The sequence below is a fragment of the Watersipora subatra genome, chromosome 1 (assembly GCF_963576615.1).
Source record: "Watersipora subatra chromosome 1, tzWatSuba1.1, whole genome shotgun sequence".
Lineage (NCBI taxonomy): Eukaryota > Metazoa > Bryozoa > Gymnolaemata > Cheilostomatida > Watersiporidae > Watersipora > Watersipora subatra.
In genome coordinates, this window is record NC_088708.1 from 48,783,052 (window position 1) to 48,806,472 (window position 23,421).

General features: G+C 34.5%; 1 protein-coding gene across 1 annotated transcript in view; it reads right to left on the minus strand.

Moving 5' to 3' along the window:
* The window catches only part of LOC137388426 (uncharacterized), a 54,032-nt gene that overhangs the window by 10,798 nt on the left and 19,813 nt on the right, over positions 1–23,421 (minus strand). The window contains exons 7-14 of the mRNA XM_068074914.1: positions 22,440–22,609; positions 21,466–21,660; positions 18,007–18,204; positions 17,132–17,231; positions 9,821–10,039; positions 8,817–8,987; positions 7,839–8,048; positions 6,589–6,711 (exon numbers count right to left, since the gene is read on the minus strand). Coding sequence (XP_067931015.1) covers positions 6,589–6,711; positions 7,839–8,048; positions 8,817–8,987; positions 9,821–10,039; positions 17,132–17,231; positions 18,007–18,204; positions 21,466–21,660; positions 22,440–22,609 — 1,386 coding nt within the window. The remainder of the gene's footprint in view (positions 1–6,588; positions 6,712–7,838; positions 8,049–8,816; positions 8,988–9,820; positions 10,040–17,131; positions 17,232–18,006; positions 18,205–21,465; positions 21,661–22,439; positions 22,610–23,421) is intronic.

Consider the following 23,421-nt stretch of genomic DNA (forward strand, 5'->3'; position numbering starts at 1 on the left):
TTGCTGTAGTCGATATTGGCTATTGCATACAAATTGCAGCGTTACGAGTCTCTATTCTGTCGGTCTCTTTGCAACTATAGACATCATAATCGCACTTTCGCTTAATCTGATCGTTTTAACTGCAAGCAAGTTTTCTCGATTTTAATCTTGAAACATCCTGGTGGTCAGATCATCTCAAACATCCAAAACAATCACAACTAATATCAATACTTTCTGATAAACTCAACTAAAATGTCAAGTAAGTTCATTTTAAGTGTAACTATAGAGATGACTACTGAGTGCTCAGCGTTGCATGTATAACAAAAAAAGTTTATACATTGAAAATTGACTTTGAATTAGTTAAGTTTTTTACCCAATGAATTTGAGTAACTTTAACTAGTCTAAATTTTTACTATAATAAGAGCCATGTTCGTTCCTTTGAAGCCAACGTTAGGAAAATAAATTGCGTCATGATCTCTCATGCAATCATGATCTTCAAGCGATGGAGTGTGAAAAGTATTTTAACCAATCGGCATTAAAGATTAGCAGGTGTAATAAGTATGATGTGCCCAATTATTCTGTTGTATGTAGTCTAGTGGATAGCACTCCTGTCTGGAGCACGCGCTGAACTGGAGGTTCTGAGTTCAATTCTAGTGCAAAGCTGATTTTTCGTTTTTATAACTTTGTCGCTATAACTGGACACACAGATGACAGACGACAAACAAACCCTGAGATTTATATAAATGTACGTGTGCAGAATCCTCCTAGCATACAGAAGTGCACTTAGATGGAATGCTAGTGCTGCTGAACTCTCTCTTTTACCCCATTCAAATGGTTATCAAATAGTCAATTCATTTATCACTTGACCTACACCAATATCTGCGCATCCAGCTTGTTACCAAAACCATTATGCAGACAAAATCATCCATTTATTTGATGTAATCTATTTTATAGCTATTAAAATTTCACAATCACCTTGTGAATGCAAAGCAGTTACGATCAGAACATATCATTACAAAGGCATTGAAGCGCTTGCTAATCCTATTCCAACACGCTTCTGAAGAGCCGCTGATTAAAGGCGCGAGGAAACACTCGCCTTGTATTGCCAACAGTCTGTTACATAATTCCTTTCAGACATTTACAATGAACGTGAAACAAGCTAGACTTCCCTTCATGACAAATCATGCAGTATCCTATGGATCCGATGTTCTTCTTAGATTACTGCGTTTCCTTGCGTTGATGAGAGCCTTTGTAGGAGTCGTTATTCTTTTGATGTATGTAACAAAATTTTATGAATTCTAGTTGACTGCAGTGATGAAACCAATGCAGAAATATGAGCTAGTAAATTTCTAAGCACATGCTAAACAGTTGGTAACCAGAACTGGTTGCTTATTCCTATAAATTTGCAATATCACATAGTCTTATTTAAAGTAAATTATAGTTATTAGTTATTTTTCACTTGTGCTTTTATTAGCAATGACATTAAAAAGATTTTTATTGTAGCAAACAATATTTTATTGTAGTAAACAGTGTTTTATTGTAGTAAATAATTGTTGTAGGAATTATCAAATGCTGTTTTGACAACTGTATATCGTTCACATCAGTTCATGATTCACTTGATATTATCTGCATCAGATAATATCTGATGTGATAATATAGATCGATAATATCTGATGAGTAACGTATGAATTAATGACTAAAATATTATTTTAGTCATGAATTCATACGATACTTCTAATAGGCTACCAATGATTGGTTTACAGGCAATAAAGAGTCATAGTTGTTACATACGAGGAGTGACCAAATAGTGTTGTCGGTGATCCATTTGAGAAAGTATCCAATAGGACTCTTAGTGGGATCACACTCTTAGCTTTCTATTTTTTATGTTTTATCTTAACCTTTACTCTTCCATAAAAATACATTCATTTTCACCCAATTTACTATAACAGTGGTTTGCATGAGTTTAAATAAAATAGGCCTGGCAAGGTCAGAAATGTTAGGACTGCGAGACGAAAATTAGGGTTAAAAAATATATATTAGAAGTCAAGTTTATTATAGATATAAAAAACAGTAACAATCGCACTAAATAATGCAATAGAAATAAAACTAGTAAATAAACGTTGGCTAATGTAAGTATGTATGTATGACAAACTCAAGCAAATGTATGAAGGGTGAATATGGTGAGTTCATATTACTAATAAAGCCACATTTATAAGTTCGGGAAAAGTGTGTGTTTGTAACAAGAGTCTTGCGAGTTTATTTTTTGAGTTGAATTGTTTGTTAAAAGTAAATATTTACTTAATGCGATACTCTTTCAGATAGTTGAGCAGTATTTACATATTTTCAAAAGACAATGAACACAAGTATTAAATTGTATACTCTTTTATATTATATAACTCCAACTTTATTTGCTGCACTGAGAATGTAAATTTACATGTAGCTATGAGCTGTGTTTAATATTTAGGATCTGTATCAGTAAGAAGTGCAACGAAAATGGCTACACACAATTCCTACACCCAGCTCAAAACCACAACAATAGTACAGATGGAAAAAAAGAGAAAGGGAGAGATAGAGAGAAAGAGAGGGAGGAAGGGTGGGAGAGAGAGAGAGATAGAGAGAAAAGATAGAGAGAAAAGATAGAGAGAAAGATAGAGAGAAAAGATAGAGAGAAAGATAGAGATAGAAAGAGAGAAATAGATAAAGATAGATATATAGAGAGGGATAGAGAGAGATAGATAGGTAAAGAAATAGAAAGATAGAGAGATATAGAGAAAGAGAGATAGAGAGAAAAGATAGAGACATAGAGAAAGAGGGAGATAGAGATAGATAGAGAGAGATAGAGAAAGAATGAGAGAGAGAATGAGAGAGAGAGGAGAAAGAGTGAGAGAGAGATAGAGAGAGAGAAATAGAGAGAGAAAGAGATAGAGAGAGATAGAAAGAGATAGAGAGAGATAGAGAGAGAAAGAGAGAGATAGAGAGAGATAAAAAGAGATAGAGAGAGGTAGAGAGATAGAGAGAGAGAGAGATAGAGAGAGAGAGATAGAGAGAGAGATAGAGAGAGAGATAGAGAGAGAGATAGAGAGAGAGAGAAACAAATAGAGAGAGAGAGAGATAGAGAGAGAGATAGAGAGAGAGATAGAGAGAGATAGAGAGAGAGATAGAGAGAGAGAAACAAATAGAGAGAGAGGGAGAGAGAGAGAGAGAGAGAGATAGAGAGAGAGAGATAGAGAGATAGAGAGAGAGATAGAGAGAGAGATAGAGAGAGATAGAGAGAGAGATAGAGAGAGAGAGATAGAGAGAGAGATAGAGAGAGATAGAGAGAGATAAATAGAGAGAGAGAGATAGAGAGAGATAGAGAGAAACAAATAGAGAGAGAGAGAGAAGAGAGAGAGAGAGAGGTAGAGAGAGATACAAGTAATAAGTGAAGCATGTTTTGACTAGAGCCTAAACTGATTACTAGCACTTGTTACTGGAAGAGATGTCTTGGGAAAGATGTCATGGTCATGTCATGGTCATGTCATAGTTGCCACAGCTCGCCTAAAGATGGGCTTGCAAAAGATTTTAGTACATTATATCAGAAAGTATCACTATTTTCTATAATTTGCGATTGTTTTTGATGTTTGAGGTGATCTGACTGCCAATATGTTTCAAGATTCTAATCCACAAAACTTGATTGCAGTTTAAACGCCCAGATCCAGCCAAAGTACATTTATTATGTATATAGTTGCAAAGATCCTAATAGAATGGAAACGCAAGATGCTGCAATTTGACCGCAGTAGTCTATATCAATTGTAGCAATGATAGCAACTAGTGATGCCATTTCGCACAGATTTTACTTCTGAGCATTTTAACCACGATCAAGTTTTGTCGTGTTTTCAATCTTGAAACATGCTGGCAGTCATTCCCTCAACCATCAAAAACAATCGCAAACGATGGAAAAATACCAATTCTTTTTGATAAAATCTACTAAAAATGTTGCACACGTTCATCTCTGATGATGACGATGATGATGTCAACACTATACTATATAATTACTGCTTCTATAAAGTACAATTATATTAGTATGCAGTGAGTATCTGTGTAAAAGGGTATATATTCTCCAACAACTAAGAAGCAGTAGGGGGTAAGAGACAATAGCCAGTGAAACCAATTGTTTTGATTCAGCAAGATGTACTCCTAATTGATCTCTACAATATTTACTTTTCATTGATCTCTACAACATTTTACAAAATAATGGCATGACCCTTGATGTGACCATAGATGAACTGTATAAGTATTTGGTGAAATTTCTTAGTACAGATAATTCAGCACTGAATTCCATGACCAGTATCATAGCAAGTTGAGGTAGCTCAGAGCTGCTCTATCTCTTGATTGTAAAAGTTTGTCTGTGCAAATGTGGTTCGTTTGGAGGTCAATTTTTCTACCTGCGTATACTTATTTTTTGCACAAAATTTTATTACACGTTGCAGTCAATTGAAGGTTGTCTAGATGTTAAAATGCTGTTAGTATGATACCTATTATATGTTCCATATTTGGAGCTTATTTTTTCAGATTTTAATTTTTTAACTTTTTCAAAATCTGAGTATTCCTATCTTTTCAAATTGATTGCAGTTTTTATGAAGCCTAAAGTATGCTGCATTATCTACGCAAGTATAACATATTCATCATCTCACATTCACAGTCATGAGAATATATTATTTTGCTGTAGACTTACCGCAGTGTCACGAGAAAACCCTAAAAATCAAATACTTTTCTAAAGAGCGCCTAAACCTTTTTTCATAAAGCATTCTTAAAGGTTAATCAATTGTTGCTAACTTGTAACTCATGTCATAGCTGACAACAACGTAGTAAAACAGTAAATTCTTCACCTACGCAAAAAGTTCTTTTGATGAACACAGTTCGGTTTGTGTGTTTCATAGGTTTTCTGAAAATATACACCATGATTCAGAACATCTTCCCACACAAAAATTTAGATACTTTGCTATTTATAGCAATTTCAGTTAATGTTGTGGTATGATTATTGTTCACTTACAATAGATAGTTACAGCTAATGTATTAACTGCACTACGTGAGCAGTACAAGACGAACTAAAGGTTTAACTGTTTAACCTAAAGTTGGTTTGTAGCCAGCATGATAGCTGACCTAACGTAGCTAGCGCGGTGCCATGATGGCCTTTCTTGACTGTTTTTTATAATTTTAACATCCTGAAGGCGTCATTTGCTGAGGCTATATTTAAATATCTTGAAATACAATATGAACTGATCACATTAGGTTATAAAATAATTATATTTCCAAACTTTATGGTCAGTTTTAATCATTGAATTAGATTTAAACTGATTCGAAAAACAAGTCTTTTACCACGTATTATGCTAGGGTTTGACGCATTGTTTTCACCCTTGCATTTTGCAAGAAAATAGTGAATCAACTCAGAAGATGGAAATAACTATGAACAGTGAGTGACAAACGAGGAAAAGGCTGAGAAATTCACTTTGCGGTTTGTCATCTGTGACACATTTTAAATAGACACGGGCGAAAATGGTTGCTGGATACTTGGAAGAAAATAAAGGTTACTGATAAGGTGTATCATTATAAAGTCATTTGTAATGACACCTGCTAGTATCAGCCCTAGAGGGATCTGACACAAACTTTTGCAATTATTCATCTCCTGATTTAAGTTAAGATGAGATTTATATTATTTATTATTTACACTTATATTTATTTATTTCTAAAGATGAACTTACATAAGATTTTTGTAGAATTTATCAGAAAGTATCAGTATGTTTCTATCATTTGCGATTGTTGTTAATGTTTAAAGCGATCCGACTGTCAGGATGTTCCAAGATTAAAATCAACAAAACCTGATTGCAGTTAAACCGTTCAGAGGATACATATGTGCAAAGTGACGTCACTAGTTGCTATAGTTGCTGTAGTTGATATCAACTATTGCTTTCAAGTTGCAGCCTTAAGAGTTTCTATTCTGTCAGCCTCTTTGCAACTATAGATGTCATAAGCAATTATAGATGTCAATAGATGTCTGAGCATTTTAATCGCAATCGAGTTTTGTCGATTTTAATCTTGCAACATCCTGGCAGTAAAAAACAAAAACATTATAAACAATCACAAATGATAGAAAATACTGATACTTTCTGATAAAATCTACTGAAATTTTGTCAAAGTTCATCTTTAAGAAGGCCCTTTGAGTGACTCTCAGTATCAGCAGGTTGTGATATTTGGTAATAGCTGAAGATTTTCTATAAAAACAATGTAAACATCTGCACACATTTGCCAGATTGTAAAAATTATCTAATAGTTCATTGTTCCGAAGTGAAATCCAGCCAATTGCCTCTTTTCGAGCATTAAACAATATTTTCACATATTAATGAGAAACAGGCTACGAAGATTAGGTTAGATTTGCCTGAACCGAGCGCTACTTCCAACTCAAAATTTTTGGCGTTACTCCACAGTTGAATGCTGCGGTGCTACTGGCAAGATTTGCCAAACAGCTTTCAGATTGTGTTGTACTTAACGACAGAAAGTCAGGAATTCTACTTTGTACTAGGCGAGTATCAAGAAATAATAATCATCTCATAGAAGTAGAGGGTCACTTACCAATGCACACATGAAGGGAGTCATCCAAAACATAACCCTCCGTGCATGTGCAGTAGAAGCTTCCTATAGTGTTCACACAACCATCTGAACAGGGATTGTCTACTCTCAAGCACTCATTCTCATCTGCAAAAAGGTTTTTAGCTTTAGATAGCTATTAAATTTCCATTTAAACAAAAAAAACATTGAAACTTTGGCATAAAAAAGGGGTTTTAGCACAAACCTACGCAAGTATTTTGCTAGAAAGTATGCAACTAGGTATTCTGTGTAAAAGTGAGTGTAGGGTAAGTGTCACTGTGTATTTTTCTCTCATCTTATGTTAGCGAATGCTACAGAAGTACCTGCCTCATATACACTACTAGTTGTGCTACCCGGCATTGCCCGAGTAATAAAAATGTCTTTGGTCAGAAAACTGATCTGTATTTAACATATAACAACAGTTCCCATTCTAACTTTCAAACTACATATCATGAGAAAAGTGTTTTGTGTAATTCAAATAAATTAAGAGAGAAAATAAAAACAACTGTTAAGGTTTTCAAACTTTGTCAAACAACTTTTAAACTTCATATCATGAGGAAAGTGTTTTGTGCAGCTCAAATAATTAAAAAAAAAAGAAACTGCTATAAAAAGGTTTAGGTGTAAATGTGAAATAATTAGCAAGTAAGATTAAGTCGGTTTTGTTACGATTACAATAAAAGATGATTCGGTAATGATACAATTAATACGAACTTAGAAAACAAAATCAAAATCCTGAATATGTAGAACCTATAATAACAATTCTTGCATAGAAGTGTGTGTATAAAAAAGGTTACTGTTCCACCACAAGCTATCCAACAAAACTTTGAATACGACTATGCGGAGACAATATAATTGTCCGCGTGAGAAGAATTGGCCTTGACCTCAGATATAGTGATTGAGCCTTACGGAAAATATTTCTTAACAGGGGCATTGTAACCAGTGGCCGCATTGGTATAATAGTCAGCGTGCGCTATAGCAATAGCCAGAATGACAGACAGATCCACATACTTTGAGAAATATATATATAGGTTTACGATCATTGGACCAACATCTCTTAAGGCTATCATAATCCTCACCCACCAGTATCATCTCCTTCTATATTTTAAAATTTGAAATGCAGCCTTTCTCCCACCTCCCATCATTTTAATTTTATGACATTGTATGTTATATCTTACCACGATGTCAAAAAATTTTATGAGCACGATAAAGTGTTGATGCCTCACAAAAAGCATTACCTTGGTACACTGGACCCATTTCTCCTTTACTTCCTTGAGCTCCAGCAGTACCTGGTTGTCCATCATCTCCTGTCTGACCTTGACTTCCTTTTGGGCCTGTTACACCTGTAGAACCAGTCTGGCCAGTAGAGCCAATGGCTCCATTGATTCCAGTTGCACCAGTCACGCCAGGTTCTCCTCGTATTGAGATGCCTTGATTACCCTGGATCCCTAAATGATGACATAGAAATCTTAACATAGATCTGATGACTTAGGAGCTTGTTTAAATAAACTCAAAGGTGCGCCTAACAAAGTTTTAAGTAGTTGTGCGCCACTTTGTCAACCTTGAGTGTGTGTACCAGTTGATTACGAAGGATACCTGGTGTGGCCCTAAACGTAGTAATAAATCTTACTGCATAAAGTTCATTGTTGTTATGCTAATTCCAAAAAAGTAAAAAATTATCTGACAGAAATTGCTAAGATAATACTAAGCTGGTAACATAATTAGAATAAATTCGAGTGGCAATTGTCCACTTTTTCTCACCTAAATCCCAATTAATTTACTGAATAGGAAAACAAAATTTAACAAAAAATACAATAAATATTTTTTCTAGGTGTAAAGCATGGATCCAGCATAGTGTAAGGTGAGCATTTTAAGCATCAGGAAGATTGTCTTTGATTCAAAGGTAGTCTGGAAAAATGCTATCTGAGTGACAGCAAAACTTTAAAGAATCGAATTTGAAAATAAGGAGGATATTTGAGTTTGTATGGCTCATGAACGCCGACAAGGTTATCATTGTTTGAGCTTCCTAATTGTAGAAAAGTAAATTGCAAAGTATTATTTTTGCTAAAACTTGTTAGGAAGTACACCATTGATGTCTGGCCATTGATGTCTACGTTATGCTAGTTTTGTTAGGCAGGTTGAAGCAATTTGATTAGTTTTAAACACAAGTCACAACAGAGCTGTTGGTGGATCGGAGTAAGTCCTTCAAGTTCTACCTTTAACGCCTTCCATTCCTGTTACACCAGAAGGTCCGGTAATACCGGTTGCACCGGTTGTCCCAACAGCTCCCGACTCTCCTGTTGCCCCAGTTACACCGCGTACACCAGTCAGGCCTGTTGAACCAACATCCCCTTTCTCGCCATCCTTTCCGTCAACACCGTCAGCCCCTGAATCAGAAGTAAATATTGGATGATTCCTTGATCACATGATGTGTCCAACTGGCCTTCATCTCAAAAATATTTGTATACATTCATTATTATATACCAAAACACATAAAATGCAAGCAAATAACGGGATCAAATTCTTCAAGGTTAACAATCCTATTAGCAGAGCTGCGTGACCTAGTTAGATATGGGTAGCTTATCTCTCACTCGGTCATTCACGAGTAAACATGACCCCTAAACATGATAGCTGTCACATTTACAATTTATCCTTAGTCACTACTATCTCTGATTCACAGGCTAAACAAAACTGAGATCTCAAGAGATCTACTCAGGCCTTGCAGGAGTCGTCTCTGGCTTTCATCGGGAGTAACAGATACCATTTAAGGGCATGAGACATTTTGGCGACTGTTAGTTCAGAGAGATAGCATCTACATGTATTTCTGATGACTCTGGTTGAATTTACAATGATTTGCTGACAATAAACTTCAATTAGTAAGAGGAGAATCACTCTAGTAAACTGACCAAAGTAAATTGAGTGATGCCAATGTTTAGTCAGAGGGAATGAGCAGTCATAAGACAATAAACAATGAAGTAAGGAATGCCGGCATATACTTATAGTATTATCTCTGAGCCATTCAAGTCAACAGAAAAAAGGAGGTTTGGCATCAGCTGGCTGGATATCTTTGAATAACCAAAACCTGTATATATCCCTCCTGATGTTTTTCTGTGCCACAAAGAGTAATGGTAGAGCTGATTGAGAAATGAACAGAGTTGTTGCTCAAGAGTGTGCCAGCAGGTAAATTAAAAGTTGCAAAATCATTTAGTACCACGCATACCTGGGTTACCAGGAAATCCGTCATACCCAGCAATGCCAGGTGGCCCTATGACACCAGGAGGACCAACTGGCCCAGGTGGCCCTGGCGGACCCTCAGGGCCTATAATAATGGGAGGAGTGGATGAGCTAGTAGAAGGCTCGGTTGGTGGTACAGTTGGCAGGGTGGCCACAGGCACATATGCAGCGCAATCTTCGTTAATTGCTGAGTCACCATCCATATCTACAGCAGAGATAGATATTATGGCTAACAATGTCTTTACGCACTTACACTGCTTTTAAGGCGAGAGAATTTTAACTGCAGGTTTTATTGTCTAGTAAACTCAACTTTCTCCTACAAAATTTTCCTGCTACTAATGAATCACCAGCGTCAAAAATAATTTTGTTGAAGAGAAAACCAAAAGAGAGAGTAGGTCAGGTTCACTGTTATAAATCTTGGAAGTTACCTAGCCATTGCTAGAAGTTATCTGCCCATTGCTAGATGATTCATTACTGGCACTGACTCGAGATAACTGATAAGGCAAACCATGACATTTTATGGGTTGATAATAAGATTCAAGTCCCTATCAGCACACACTTCACATGTAAACGTGGCTCATTGTGCCAAGTAAAAAGCACATTGCCCCAGCAGTTTACCGTTAATTGACATGCAAATAATCTGTAGCTAAAAAATCAACTTTTTCCGCGCAAACTCATCGCAAACAACCTCTATCCTCTATGCTATTAACGTAACCATGCATAATATTTCTGTTATTTTGAGGTGAATTCAGCGACAGAGCCTAACATAGGCCCTATATCTCGTTTCCAAAGCAATAAAACTGTCGGGATTTTGTAATCAAAGCTTTTGCATCCTAGCTGCCAAGCATATAAACATTAAACAATTATTTTCATACACTTTATACAATGTTAATTTGCAGTTTTCATAAATTTTTTTAATTATAATTACAAGTCTATGAGTCAATTATAACGTCAGTAAAAGTGGTGGGAGTTGTCTGCCCTAATAGTAATGATCACGGCTTATTTTGCAGCAATAGTTTAATTTGTCAGCCCATATCATAGGTCAACTTTTAACCGATGCTTAACTCTATTATATTTACTGCTGTTTTTAGAGGCGCTAATATTTACATGGCTCTGTCAATATTCTGGTTTTGGCTTCAAACCAGAAAAACTAGCAAAAGTTTTACCAAAAGCACTCTATCTTTACTCCATCAGACCTTTTGCATTGTATCCAATATACTAACCGACTAGTGTACATGTCTAACTAGTTGTCAACCTTGCCTCTCCAAGAGTACAGAAAAGAAAATATTACAGAGACTAGAGCGACCAAAGCACGCATTGCGTAAATATGACAATAATATTTGTGCCTTCTTTTTTTGGAAACAACAACAATGGTAGTGTTTTAGATGCCAATGAGTCTGATGTTGATATACGCAGGTTTGTGTTGACCCTGGCCTGAGTTCAAATGTTATCTTGTACTCTTGCAGACAGACCTTGCCTTGCAGTCAAAAACCAATGAAAGATTATCAAACCATGATATGACATGATGCCAATCTTGCAAGATGTATGCATAAGCATCGAATGTGATAATTATCGTTTTATCTGCCCGGGGGTGCCAACGGGCTGGCCAAAAAATTCTCAGCCTCGACCCATTCCCAGGCACCATTAAATACACACAATCGAATATATTGCTTCCTTGACATGCTTCTTCAGCTCATCTAGAAGGAAGTCTTCGTTCTAGAAGGAAGAGGAAGACCCAAGGGCTGGTTCACACTATATTACCGTATGTTGGAGTTGTCCTCTCAGCATTCATCATCGACTATGTGCAGTGTAAACCGATGATGACGAAGCAATGGTGATACATCGAGCAAGTTTGCAGCTGTCAAACTTTCCTGTTAGTTTGCTGAGCATCAACAACAGCCAGACAATGTGAACAATTTCGGTGATGGTGATTCGATGTCACATATACCGTATATGATTTATGATATATTGCGATATATTTATATTATATTATATTTTATTATATTATGTATATATTATATTATATTTTATTATATTTTATATATATATTATATTTTATTATATTATATTTTATATATATATTATATTATATTTATAATATCGCGATATTATTTTTTTGTAAAAAACTTGTAAATTTTGTTAATAGTTTTTTGTATATTTTAAATTGAAAAAAAACTGTTTTGTGTTTGTGATAATTACAAACATTTAATTCATGAATGCCCGTGTGTGTGGAAGGCCATGGAATAAGCTTATTATAAGACTAGAAGGCACATGCGTTTTAGTTCCAGTATCACTCATTCTGAAAATCATCAGATGTAAGATAAATCATCGTTACACGATTATATCATTCATACGATAGGCGATATCTCTTTAAATGGTGGCGATTTTCAAATCCTCTACCTCCACAGTCACCATCAAACAATTAAATATCCATATCATGAAGCTCTAATCGAAATGGTTCTCCAGGTTACTCATGCCCAGTTTTTACACAGATTCGTCCATGTAGATTTTGTTGAAGAACTCTTTTGGCCAACATACCAACCAGACTCATACTTGAGCCTTTTAGTCTTACGCTACTAACCAGAAGTAACAGATACCAGTGTTACGTGAAGCGTGTAGACAATTCGTAAACATCAGATCTTGGGTGATCCACAAAATTAATAACAGTAGTCTATACAGTCAGGAACAAAACCGTTCAGGCTGTAAATGGCGATCTTGCAGACTAACACTTTTTAGATTGGTATCTATACATAAATAAAATATCGGAATACGTTGCTTTTTTCACTGTTTGTCACACACCGTGCAGCCAAATTATTTAATGTTACACATTAAATACACACGTATTATAATGTATGTATAATAAGTGTGTATTATATACACACTAAAATACTTCAATTTCAAAATGCTCAAGATTTTTAACATTTTGTGCCTAGTTTGAGAGTGAAACTTATGCCGAGTTGGAAATAATGCATTTATTAGATGAGTTAATATTTGGTAATTTTTTATTGGTGTCATTGCAGATTTCTTTGCTTGGCTCTCACACTGATTAAAATATTTAATCTTTTGTCCTAACGGCCTAACAAGGAAATTTATTTTAAGTGCTGCATGAGCATCTTAAAAGAGAACACAATTTTTTAAGTTCTATGAGTAGGCTTACACTGAGCTACTTTTATTACAAAATTATTAAAAAAATATTAGTAAAATACTGTAAACACAATAGCCATTGGTAATATGTTTGTATCGTAGTTTAGTGTATAGCACCGCCAATAATTTGCATTTGTAGCTTAATAAAACGGCTATTTATGAAATGATTTTCTAATATTCAGCTGGGTGTCAATATCCAAAACATATTTTATAAACTAAAGATAAGTGGAACACTTTACTTCACTTTTTCTATTACAAGGCTCACTCGTGACCTGCCTATGATAAAACATTTTCTCGCATGGAGTACCCTAAGGTTCTTTGTGTAACCAAGGTGAGAAGAATGCCTACTTAGTTGTACTTGCTGTTCCTAATTGACCTTGATGTGTTTTGATTTACCCTTTACATAAACACCAAATTGATGTAATTTGTAATCAAAATTGCTTTACATTGGAATTGAAAAACAGCCAGACAAAAACTCGTGCCAAAATGGGTGACCTAGCATGAAAAAAAATTATGCTTCTTTAAGGCTGAAGTTCTCTCTTTTTCTCTACATGTCTTTGCCAGTGAATTCAAGCACGTTTTAGTAAATGCATCATAATTAGTAGATATGCATTTCTATGTAGTCATACATACAACCTCAACAAACTGATCAAAAGTAAACAACTTATTGCAAAAATCCTGTCTGTGTCTATAAACTAACTGTGCACCTCAAAGTCTGCCAAGACCATAAATATATAAACCTTATATATCTATGTTTTATACATATATCTATGGCCAAGACATAGCTTGAACACATGTCGAGAAGACAACTTCTATAAAGAGAGAACATCTCAGTTCTCCATGGCAAACCTGAGTCCCAGGATTAAGGCTAGTTTTTCAACGTCAAAGAAGCAAGTTTTATCGCCAAATTAATAAGCTATTTCAGTTACGGAAAGAAGTTTACTGAAAACTGAATTAACTTAATTTCCGTCTCCTATTTGCCACAGAGTTAGACAGGCTGTGCACTAAAGTTCCTTCAAAACAAGTGACAGTCTATATAAAAAGTACAATTATTTCACCCGGCAAAATAATATATCATACACTTTCATCAATAGATCCTGTAAAAATGCTTTTAGCTAATACATGTTAACCGGCAGCACTAGCCCTGCTTTACTCTCAGGTTCAGAGTGCCTATTAAGGCTGTTCCATGTACATTTGAGTGGATTGCACTAATACAGGGCATACAGAAAAAACAGTGATTGATTTGAATACGATTACGATTTTTACATAAAGCCTTCCTAAGCCGAGAACCAAAAGAAGTATTAATAGCCCAATACTGTTAGCTAGTTGTTTAACTAAAGCATCACTATACAGTGTACTTGGTTAAGTATAGATCTAACCCACTTTTAAACACAGACTATTTAACTCTCTGAACTTTTATTAAAAATATGTACGATGGAGACTTAGTTCATTGTCATATAGAATTGAGCAAGCATGGCAGTTTTTTGTCTGAACTGCATCGACGAGCACTGCTAATTGATAAATTATCAGCGCGCCCTGCGTACAGAATTACAGATATCCGAGAGACAATAATGACATGGTTAAGAAACTACTAAAAATCGTTTAAAATTTTAATATAGGCTTTTTTACAGAATAGATGTGTGACACAAAAATCATTATGATGTTGATCAAAAGATATACTCAGTTAGTACTTTAGCCAAAATTTTTGTATGAAAATTCATTGCTTTAGTTGACAAATTATTACAAGCCGGAGTATTATGACGTATGAACACTTAACAAAAGCCTAGTGTTTAACATAAGTTATTAGGAGAGATAGCCTCAGATCTAACAATCACTCCTATAACAATACTGAAATTGGCTTCTGAATCTACGTTACAGAAAACTAATCCTAAGGGTAGACAAAAACATTTACGTTGCCTTCTCTTTAATTAAAAAAACAAACTATATCAACACAAAAGGCTGAATATTTCAGGCTAATGAGAGTTGGGCAGCATCCCAGTGTCAGCATATGGGTATATGTATTGAAGGCATGTTCTCACAGAACTCTCTTGCATGCACAAATGAAAACTTTATAAGAACATGAGCAGCAGTTTTAAGCGAAAATTTAAACTATTTCTTGTGTAATGGATCAAAGTAGAAAGATTCAATATTGAAACATGTTCCTTTTGCGAGAATATGTTTATTATGATTTTACTATGAGAAACTGTGACTAGTGCAATACAATAAGACCCAACTTTACTATTACTACTCCACAAACACAGAGGTAATTACAGCCTGTATATGAATCAGATGCCAGTTTGCTAGATTTCCTAGATAAACAGTTTGCGGAGGCTGAAAATATAAAAACCCTAAAGCACCATCAGTTTTTATTTTTGATCACTTTCTAGAAGCTTCCTTTATAACTATAAAAACTAGTTTGCAATGAACTTACAATATTCAATAGTTCTATGTTATACCAGCCAATGTCATCATACGTTGTTACTTCCTTACTGTTGAAACCCAAAAAGTTCTGTCAAAACACGTCACATTTTTAGCAATAACAGTTATTCAAAAACAACACCCAAAAATGTGACAATCATACAGATCCTATAACTTACACAAATCTGTTGATATAAGTTCCTTATCTACATATCATGAGTTGATTTGTTTATTTAAAATCTGAGTCAGGAAAAAGAGCTAGTCAGAAGTAACTAACTGATAAAACTAATTACGGTTTACAACAATTTAAGATTTTCTATTTATAAGATATAAGAGTTGCCATATAAAACGATGTTGGTAAAGCTTGTGTACTTTAGTTAAACATTCAAATTTAATTGAAACCTATACGTATTAGACTTGTGATAAATACTTTATATAATTTTATTAATTGTTAATTAGTCTGATCTCCATAGCCTGGCAGAAGATTTCATTGTGACTTGAAGAAAGTCTACCTTGATCCTAAATACCTAACCTAAATCCTTCTCATTCTTCATTTATAACTGAAAAGCTACGAATACGCTTTCAGTTTATAATTATTGCTATGAATAAAACACAATTTTCAACTACACCAAGAGATCCCCTCATCACTCAAGTGTATTGAATGAAATATGAGTTGCCTGTCCTTGCCATCTGAAGCAGTCACAAGTCTATTATAATGTTCATTACAAATCACCAAATTCATTAGATATTTAAAATGGCATTCGAAGAATGGCATCATGGTGGAAGAATTATGCTTTACCCAACCTCAGAAAGTAACCAGACAGATGTGCATTACAACAGACTATCTTGTTTAGAAATGTCAAACATGGAATATTATTGGGTATACACGTCATTTTGGGCAATCGTTGCTTTTTTTCTAGGTACAGTCGTACCTCAACCACTAGCTCAATGGGTTCTGAGACAGAGCTCGTATGTCAATTTTCTTGTATCTCAAATCACCATTTCTTATATAAAATAACTAAATAAAAATTAATCCATTCCCATACTATGACAACTAGGACAGCGTGTTTTCAATTGTTGTAATTCACTACCAATGCTCGCAAAAGTAACAAATACTCAGTTAGTGGTAATGATTCCAATAAAATGTAACATTATTATGTACAGTACTGAATGGAGTTCATACCTTCAAGTCAGATGTAGTGGCTAACGGCAGTGTGAAAGAAACTTGATAGCAACGCATTGAGTACACTAGACCTTTATGACGCTACGTAACATAAACTTTGAATGTAATTTAAATGAAATTAGCCTACTAAACACACACTTGAAGCTAAATTGTAATCTTTTATAAACTTAACTTTAATGTTGCCTTCAGTTTAATTTTTTATTATCTTTTGATGGCTTGGTGCTTTTTGCCTCGCTTTCATTATAACTTTTAGCTGACCTTTTTAAAAACTTTTTTAAACGGATTCAACAAAAATGACCAAGCAATGCTGTTTACAAAAGCAACCTCTCACAAACTTGGTCACTTAATTGTCGCAGCAAAAACCGGTGCGCATCCCAAAGTTTTTTTAATATCTCAAAGTAGAAACGTAGCTTAAAATTTTGCTTGTATCTTGATTCTCTTGTATGTTTGGACACTCGATAATGTTGATGTATGACTGCACTTACCAAGGTTGGTAGTAGATAGCAGATTCTAATTTAAAACTATCAAATAGAAATAGTAATATTGTCCTACCCATTCCAGTCTTTTCTCCATCACAGATTTCTTCATCGATACGGCCATCACAGTCATTGTCGATCCCATCACCACGTATGCTTGGAGTCACCTCACATGGCTTTAATGACCCAACGAATAACAGTCTCAAGTATAACTTGCAGGAATTGGTTTGATCAATCCATAATGGTAAAAATGGTAAATCATAACAGAGCGATGATTGACAACTATAACATGCAGTATTAATAGAAAATTTAGGAATAATTTATTTTAATTTATTTAATTTTATTCATTATAATTTTAGGTATAGAAAAATAAATTTGTGCTAAACAAATAGGATTAAAAATATTCTAACTTAAATTAGTTGTTTTACTGAGACACTAACAGTTGCTATTTAATGTCAACGTTTTTCCCTTTTTTTGTTTTACTATCGTTGTATGGCCTAATTTGAAAAACATTTATATTTGTGAAATGAAATTATTGCCAATATAGTACTATAATTTATTATTTATTCTGCAGAGGGGTGTTACATGAAACAGTCACACAAGTGTGTGAAGACCTCTACCCATAGCAGGCTTGCGTAACAATGGATTAAACTACATACAAAAAGTGACCTATATAGGACTAGTACATCACAAGAGAATAGTCACGGAACAATAATTATTTATTAAAACAAAAACTAAATATCTAGCTAGTTAAAAAATGTTAAGAAATAACTTATGGCTATCATACTTATATCTGATGAATATTCAAAAGTAATTGTTTTCAATAGTTTCCTAGAATAACTATATATAATAGTTGTAATTATTATTTAAATATTTATCATGTCTGAAAACGAAGCAACATGGATGTACTGCGCTTTTCAACAGGCACAGTAATCCATCTGGGTTACTTACAGCATTGATTCGTGCTAATCTCATTCCAGCAGCAAAGCCATAGCTTTCCTTGTCAGCATTGCCATAAACTATGACACTAAAGGTGATTGTAGGATCAACATGCTGTATGGTGTGAGCTCCTTCCAAAATCATAAATGATGTACCGGTGTAGTTGGTGCCTCTTACAGTAAACCAGGTGGTGAACAATTCTGGGATATACTGTAACAAATTAAAGCCAAACAAAATGTTCATCATGTTCCTTTTGCAAATGAAAGTGTTTACAAACCTTAGATAGTGACTACAAACCTTAGATAGTGACTACAAGCCTTAGATAGTGACTGCAAACCTTAGATAGTGACTACAAACATTAGATAGTGACTACAAACCTTAGATAATATGGAGTGCCATTTGTAAAATTTTGTGATATTCACACTATAAAAACATATTTAGTATATCAGTTTACATGTTTAATATGTGAAGATTCATGTTTAGTATGCTAACTTACATATTTAGTATGCCAACTGACATGTTTAGTATTTGAAGATTCGTGTTTAGTATGTCAGTTCACATGTTTTATATGGCAAGGTTCATGTTTAGTTTGCTAATTTACATGTTTAGTATGTGAAAATTGTTGTTTAGTATGTCAAAATTCATGTTTGGTATGCTAACTTTAATGTTTTATATTGCGAAACGCGCATGTTCGCTATTCCGTTGCGATCCTGTTTGATATGCCAATACACATGTTTGTTATTCAACTTTTATTTTATATGCGATCTCCTTTTTATTACATTTCGAAGAAATGCTCCTAAGTCAATCGCGCCCTTTTTACACGTAGCCCGCGGCCCATCGCTAAATAGTTGGCAAACTATTTAGCGTAAGTAGTCAGTAGTCGTAACTCAGTAAGTCGACGGATAACTTCCCGAATATATTAGAAATAAAAAGGCCGATGAAGAAATCCACGTCGTTGTTACTACAAAACAGAACAGCAACCTACAATACTCACTTGCTGAGGTAAAGAAAATCAGATGTAGAAAGTTGAGTCTTAATAGAATCTTGCCTTACCTTTTTTTCAAAGTCCAAGTAACTTGAATTTGAAAGATTTTTTTATTAAACGAACGAATGTGGCAAAGCTAGCTTCGGATGCACGCGGTGAGGAAATCTCGCTAGTGTCTTCGCTCTCCAGGGTCATCGATCGAAATTCTCCAAGTTTGCCAACTATTTAGCGATGGGCCGCGGGCTACGTGTAAAAAAGGGCGCGATTGACTTAGGAGCATTTCATCGAAATGTAATAAAAAGGAGATCGCATATAAAATAAAAGTTGAATAACAAACATGTGTATTGGCATATCAAACAGGATCGCAACGGAATAGCGAAAATGCGCGTTTCGCAATACAAAACATTAAAGTTAGCATACCAAACATGAATTTTGACATACTAAACAACAATCTTCACATACTAAACATGTAAATTAGCATACTAAACATGAACCTTGCCATATAAAACATGTGAACTGACATACTAAACACGAATCTTCAAATACTAAACATGTCAGTTGGCATACTAAATATGTAAGTTAGCATACTAAACTTGAATCTTCACATATTAAACATGTAAACTGATATACTGAAAATGTTTTTATAGTGTGAATATCACAAAATTTTACAAATGGCACTCCATAAGATAGTGACTACAAACCTTAGATGGTGACTAAAACCTTATATAGTGACTACAAAACTTAGATAGTGATTAAAACTTTAGATAGTGACTACAAATCTTAGATAATGACTACAAACCTTAGATAATGACTACAAACCTTAGATAATGACTACAAAACTTAGATAATGACTAAAACTTTAGATAGTGACTACAAACCTTAGATAGTGACTACAAACCTTAGATAATGACTACAAAACTTAGATAGTGACTAAAACTTTAGATAGTGACTACAAACCTTAGATAGTGACTACAAACCTTAGATACTGACTACAACCTTAGATAGTGACTACAAAACTTAGATAGTGACTAAAAACCTTAGATAGTGACTACAAACCTTAGATAGTGACTACAAAACTTAGATAGTGATTAAAACTTTAGATAGTGACTACAAACCTTAGATAATGACTACAAACCTTAGATAATGACTACAAACCTTAGATAGTGACTACAAACCTTAGATAATGACTACAAACCTTAGATAGTGACTACAAAACTTAGATAGTGACTAAAAACCTTAGATAGTGACTACAAACCTTAGATAGTGACTACAAAACTTAGATAGTGATTAAAACTTTAGATAGTGACTACAAACCTTAGATAATGACTACAAACCTTAGATAGTGACTACAAACCTTAGATAATGACTACAAACCTTAGATAGTGACTACAAACCTTAGATACTGACTACAATCTTAGATAGTGACTACAAAACTTAGATAGTGACTAAAAACCTTAGATAGTGACTACAAACCTTAGATAGTGACTACAAAACTTAGCTAGTGACTAAAAACCTTAGATAGTGACTACAAACCTTAGATAGTGACTAACCATAAATGTTAAGGTACAGATCCAGCTTAACATGACATACTAAACTCCCCAAATAATGTACAATCATACGGTATGTCAAGGTATGACTCATATGTCAACTTATACCTTGAGTCATACCTTGAGCCCCAACGTACGAGAAAATGGAGATACAAGCCAAATTTTGAGAAAGTTTCAAAATACTTGAGAAACTCAAGAAGCTTGAGATACAAAAAACCTCTGAGATACAAGCATACAAACCGGTTCTTGATGGGCACTAAAATAAGAAGTCATTTTCGAGAGCAGTATCACTTGGTATGTTTTGTCGAATCAGATTGGAAAAAGTTTATAAAGGTCAGCTAAAAGCTACAGTAAAAGTGAGACAAATAGCACTAAGTTGGAAACAGATAATAAAAAACTAAGATGAAAACTAAAGTAACATTAAGTCTAGCAAAAGATTAAAACTTTGCTTCAAGTAAGTTGAGTAAGCTAAAGTTATTTAAGTTAAATTCAAAGTTTACGTTATGTTACGTAGCGTCAAAAGTCTAGTGTACGAACACATTGCCATCAAATTTATCTCACACCGCTGTTAGCCACTACATCTGTCTCGAAGGTAAGAACGCCATACAGTACTGCACATGTTGTTTTTTATTGCAGATCATACCATCAAATAGGTATTAGTTACTTTGTGGGTGTAGGTACTGAATCAGAACAATTAAAAACACGTTTTTTCATCGTAATATCTTGTTTTAGGTGATTTGTTCATAGTAGTATGGGAACAGATTAAATTGTATTTAGTTATTGTGTATAAGAAATATTGCATTAAGATAAGAAAACATTGGCATATGAGCTCAGTCCCAGAATACATTACACTCGTATGTCAAGGTATGACTTACTATCAGATACCTCATAAAAGATCTTTTCAATTTGATAGTATCGCAAAATCTTTGTCACACTCACCTGGCCATCAAGTAGAAGTCCACCTATTTGGTCTTCAGGACAAACTATGATGGCAAATGACTGGTAGTCACCTCCCCATTGTGGGTTATTGGCTGGCGTGGAAAAAGTATATGCATTGGCCCACTGTTCGACGGATGGCAAAATTATCATTGTCGGATCTCCAATTTCTAGAATATTCTGCTGACTCTGCGAAAGCTGCAAAAGTAGAATGAATCCATAAAACTATCTGTAAACCTGCCTTCTCTCCAGAACATATTACTAAATCTACCCGCTGTATATATCTGACAAATTTTATGGATGTAGTAAGCTGAAAAGTCCATGTATGTACAATTATAATCTTTTGTAATAATACCAAGATTTAGTACTTTGTTCTAGGTACCAAATTTATGCAGTTAAAGAAAACACCACAGCTGTATTAGAAATTATGGAAAACTTGTGCTATCTTTGGTATGCATCGCAATTAATGCAATTATATAGATTTTTAATGCGTTATCTTGCTACTACCATAGTAGTTTGGGTCTAATGTATTAATTTGTCAGTTTATTTTTAGCAATTTATTTCATGAGGGCAAAAGTAGTTCTAATTTTGTGTAAAATGCAATAGCTTAATCTTTACTATAATAAGGGCCGTGTTCGTCTGTCTGAAGCCACGCTAAGAGCGTAAGGAAAAGATTTTTCGCACAGGAGTTACAATTAAATATCCAGCATTGCAGCCAATTTTGACACTAACTGCGCCACTGCAGTACCTTGCAGTGTCATGGAATAATTGTGCACATACTGTTTATAAATGATGATCTCTTGATGTGCAGAACTGCCAGTGCACTAGTAATAATAATAGTAACAATAATAATAAGATATGTTAGAAGCTGTGCTGGTCCATTTAAGTTTAAGGAGACAAAATTACTACTTTCACCATATAGTAGGTTAAAGTGAAGCCCATATATGCAAACAATATATTATTAGTCTAAACTGTACCTGAGTAACAAGAATAGACTTGTCAGCCTGTATAGCAAGGTGCTCAACAGAGGATATGATGAGTTGTCTCGCCTCGCCTGCCTGCATCGTAAACGCCTCCTTACCATGCACCTGCACAAATGTGTCATTCTCTGCCGCTAGAATGTAGAAGTAATCACCAGTGCTTCTCTCTGAAAATTTTAAAACAGTATAAAAGTCGGCAGCAAAGAAATGAGCTGGGTGGTAATGTCATCGCTGCCAGACATCAAGATATTGTCACATAATAGAAGGATATAAAATGGTTAATTTTGACTTTCATTTCAGAGACACTGATGTTGCTTCAAGCAGCGTTTAAGATTATATGCAAAGCATGCCAATGATGTGTGTTTTAAAGCACAGCTGCCTGAGTAACTGAAACTCCCTTTAGTGTAACTTTTGAGACAATACATCTCGCGCAAAGCAGCTATCATGTAAAATAATAAGTTTAGAATAACAAGCTTGTAGAGAACTGGAGCTTTTTGGCATGAATCTATAGTGGTTCATATTGCTCGATCGTTATAACTCAAACGTTAAACTTCTTGATGAACCAAATAATCGTCAAGACTTAAATAACAAGTGAATACATGAAGTCTTTGTGACTGATAAAAGTGGTACATAATCAAACACACGCAAAATGTAAAAATGAAAGCCATAATTATGATCCTAATTGCAGCAACTGCAAATTACAATTTGTTCTGAATGCACGAACATTTAGTTATTATTATATACTATGTTATAATTATATTACTATGTAAATTATAAAAAAGAAAACATATAACTCTGTATCTATTAGCTCCTCAAAAAACAATTCACTAATATCCATTTTTTTGTAATGTTATAAATCTTTATAATCACTCTTTCTGAATACTCACTTAGCTAGCAATGAAAGTTTGAGGGCTGTGGTTTGCGCTCAAAGGATAAAATGTTGTGTTCGATACAGGGCTGGCCCCAGCAACCTGTCAGC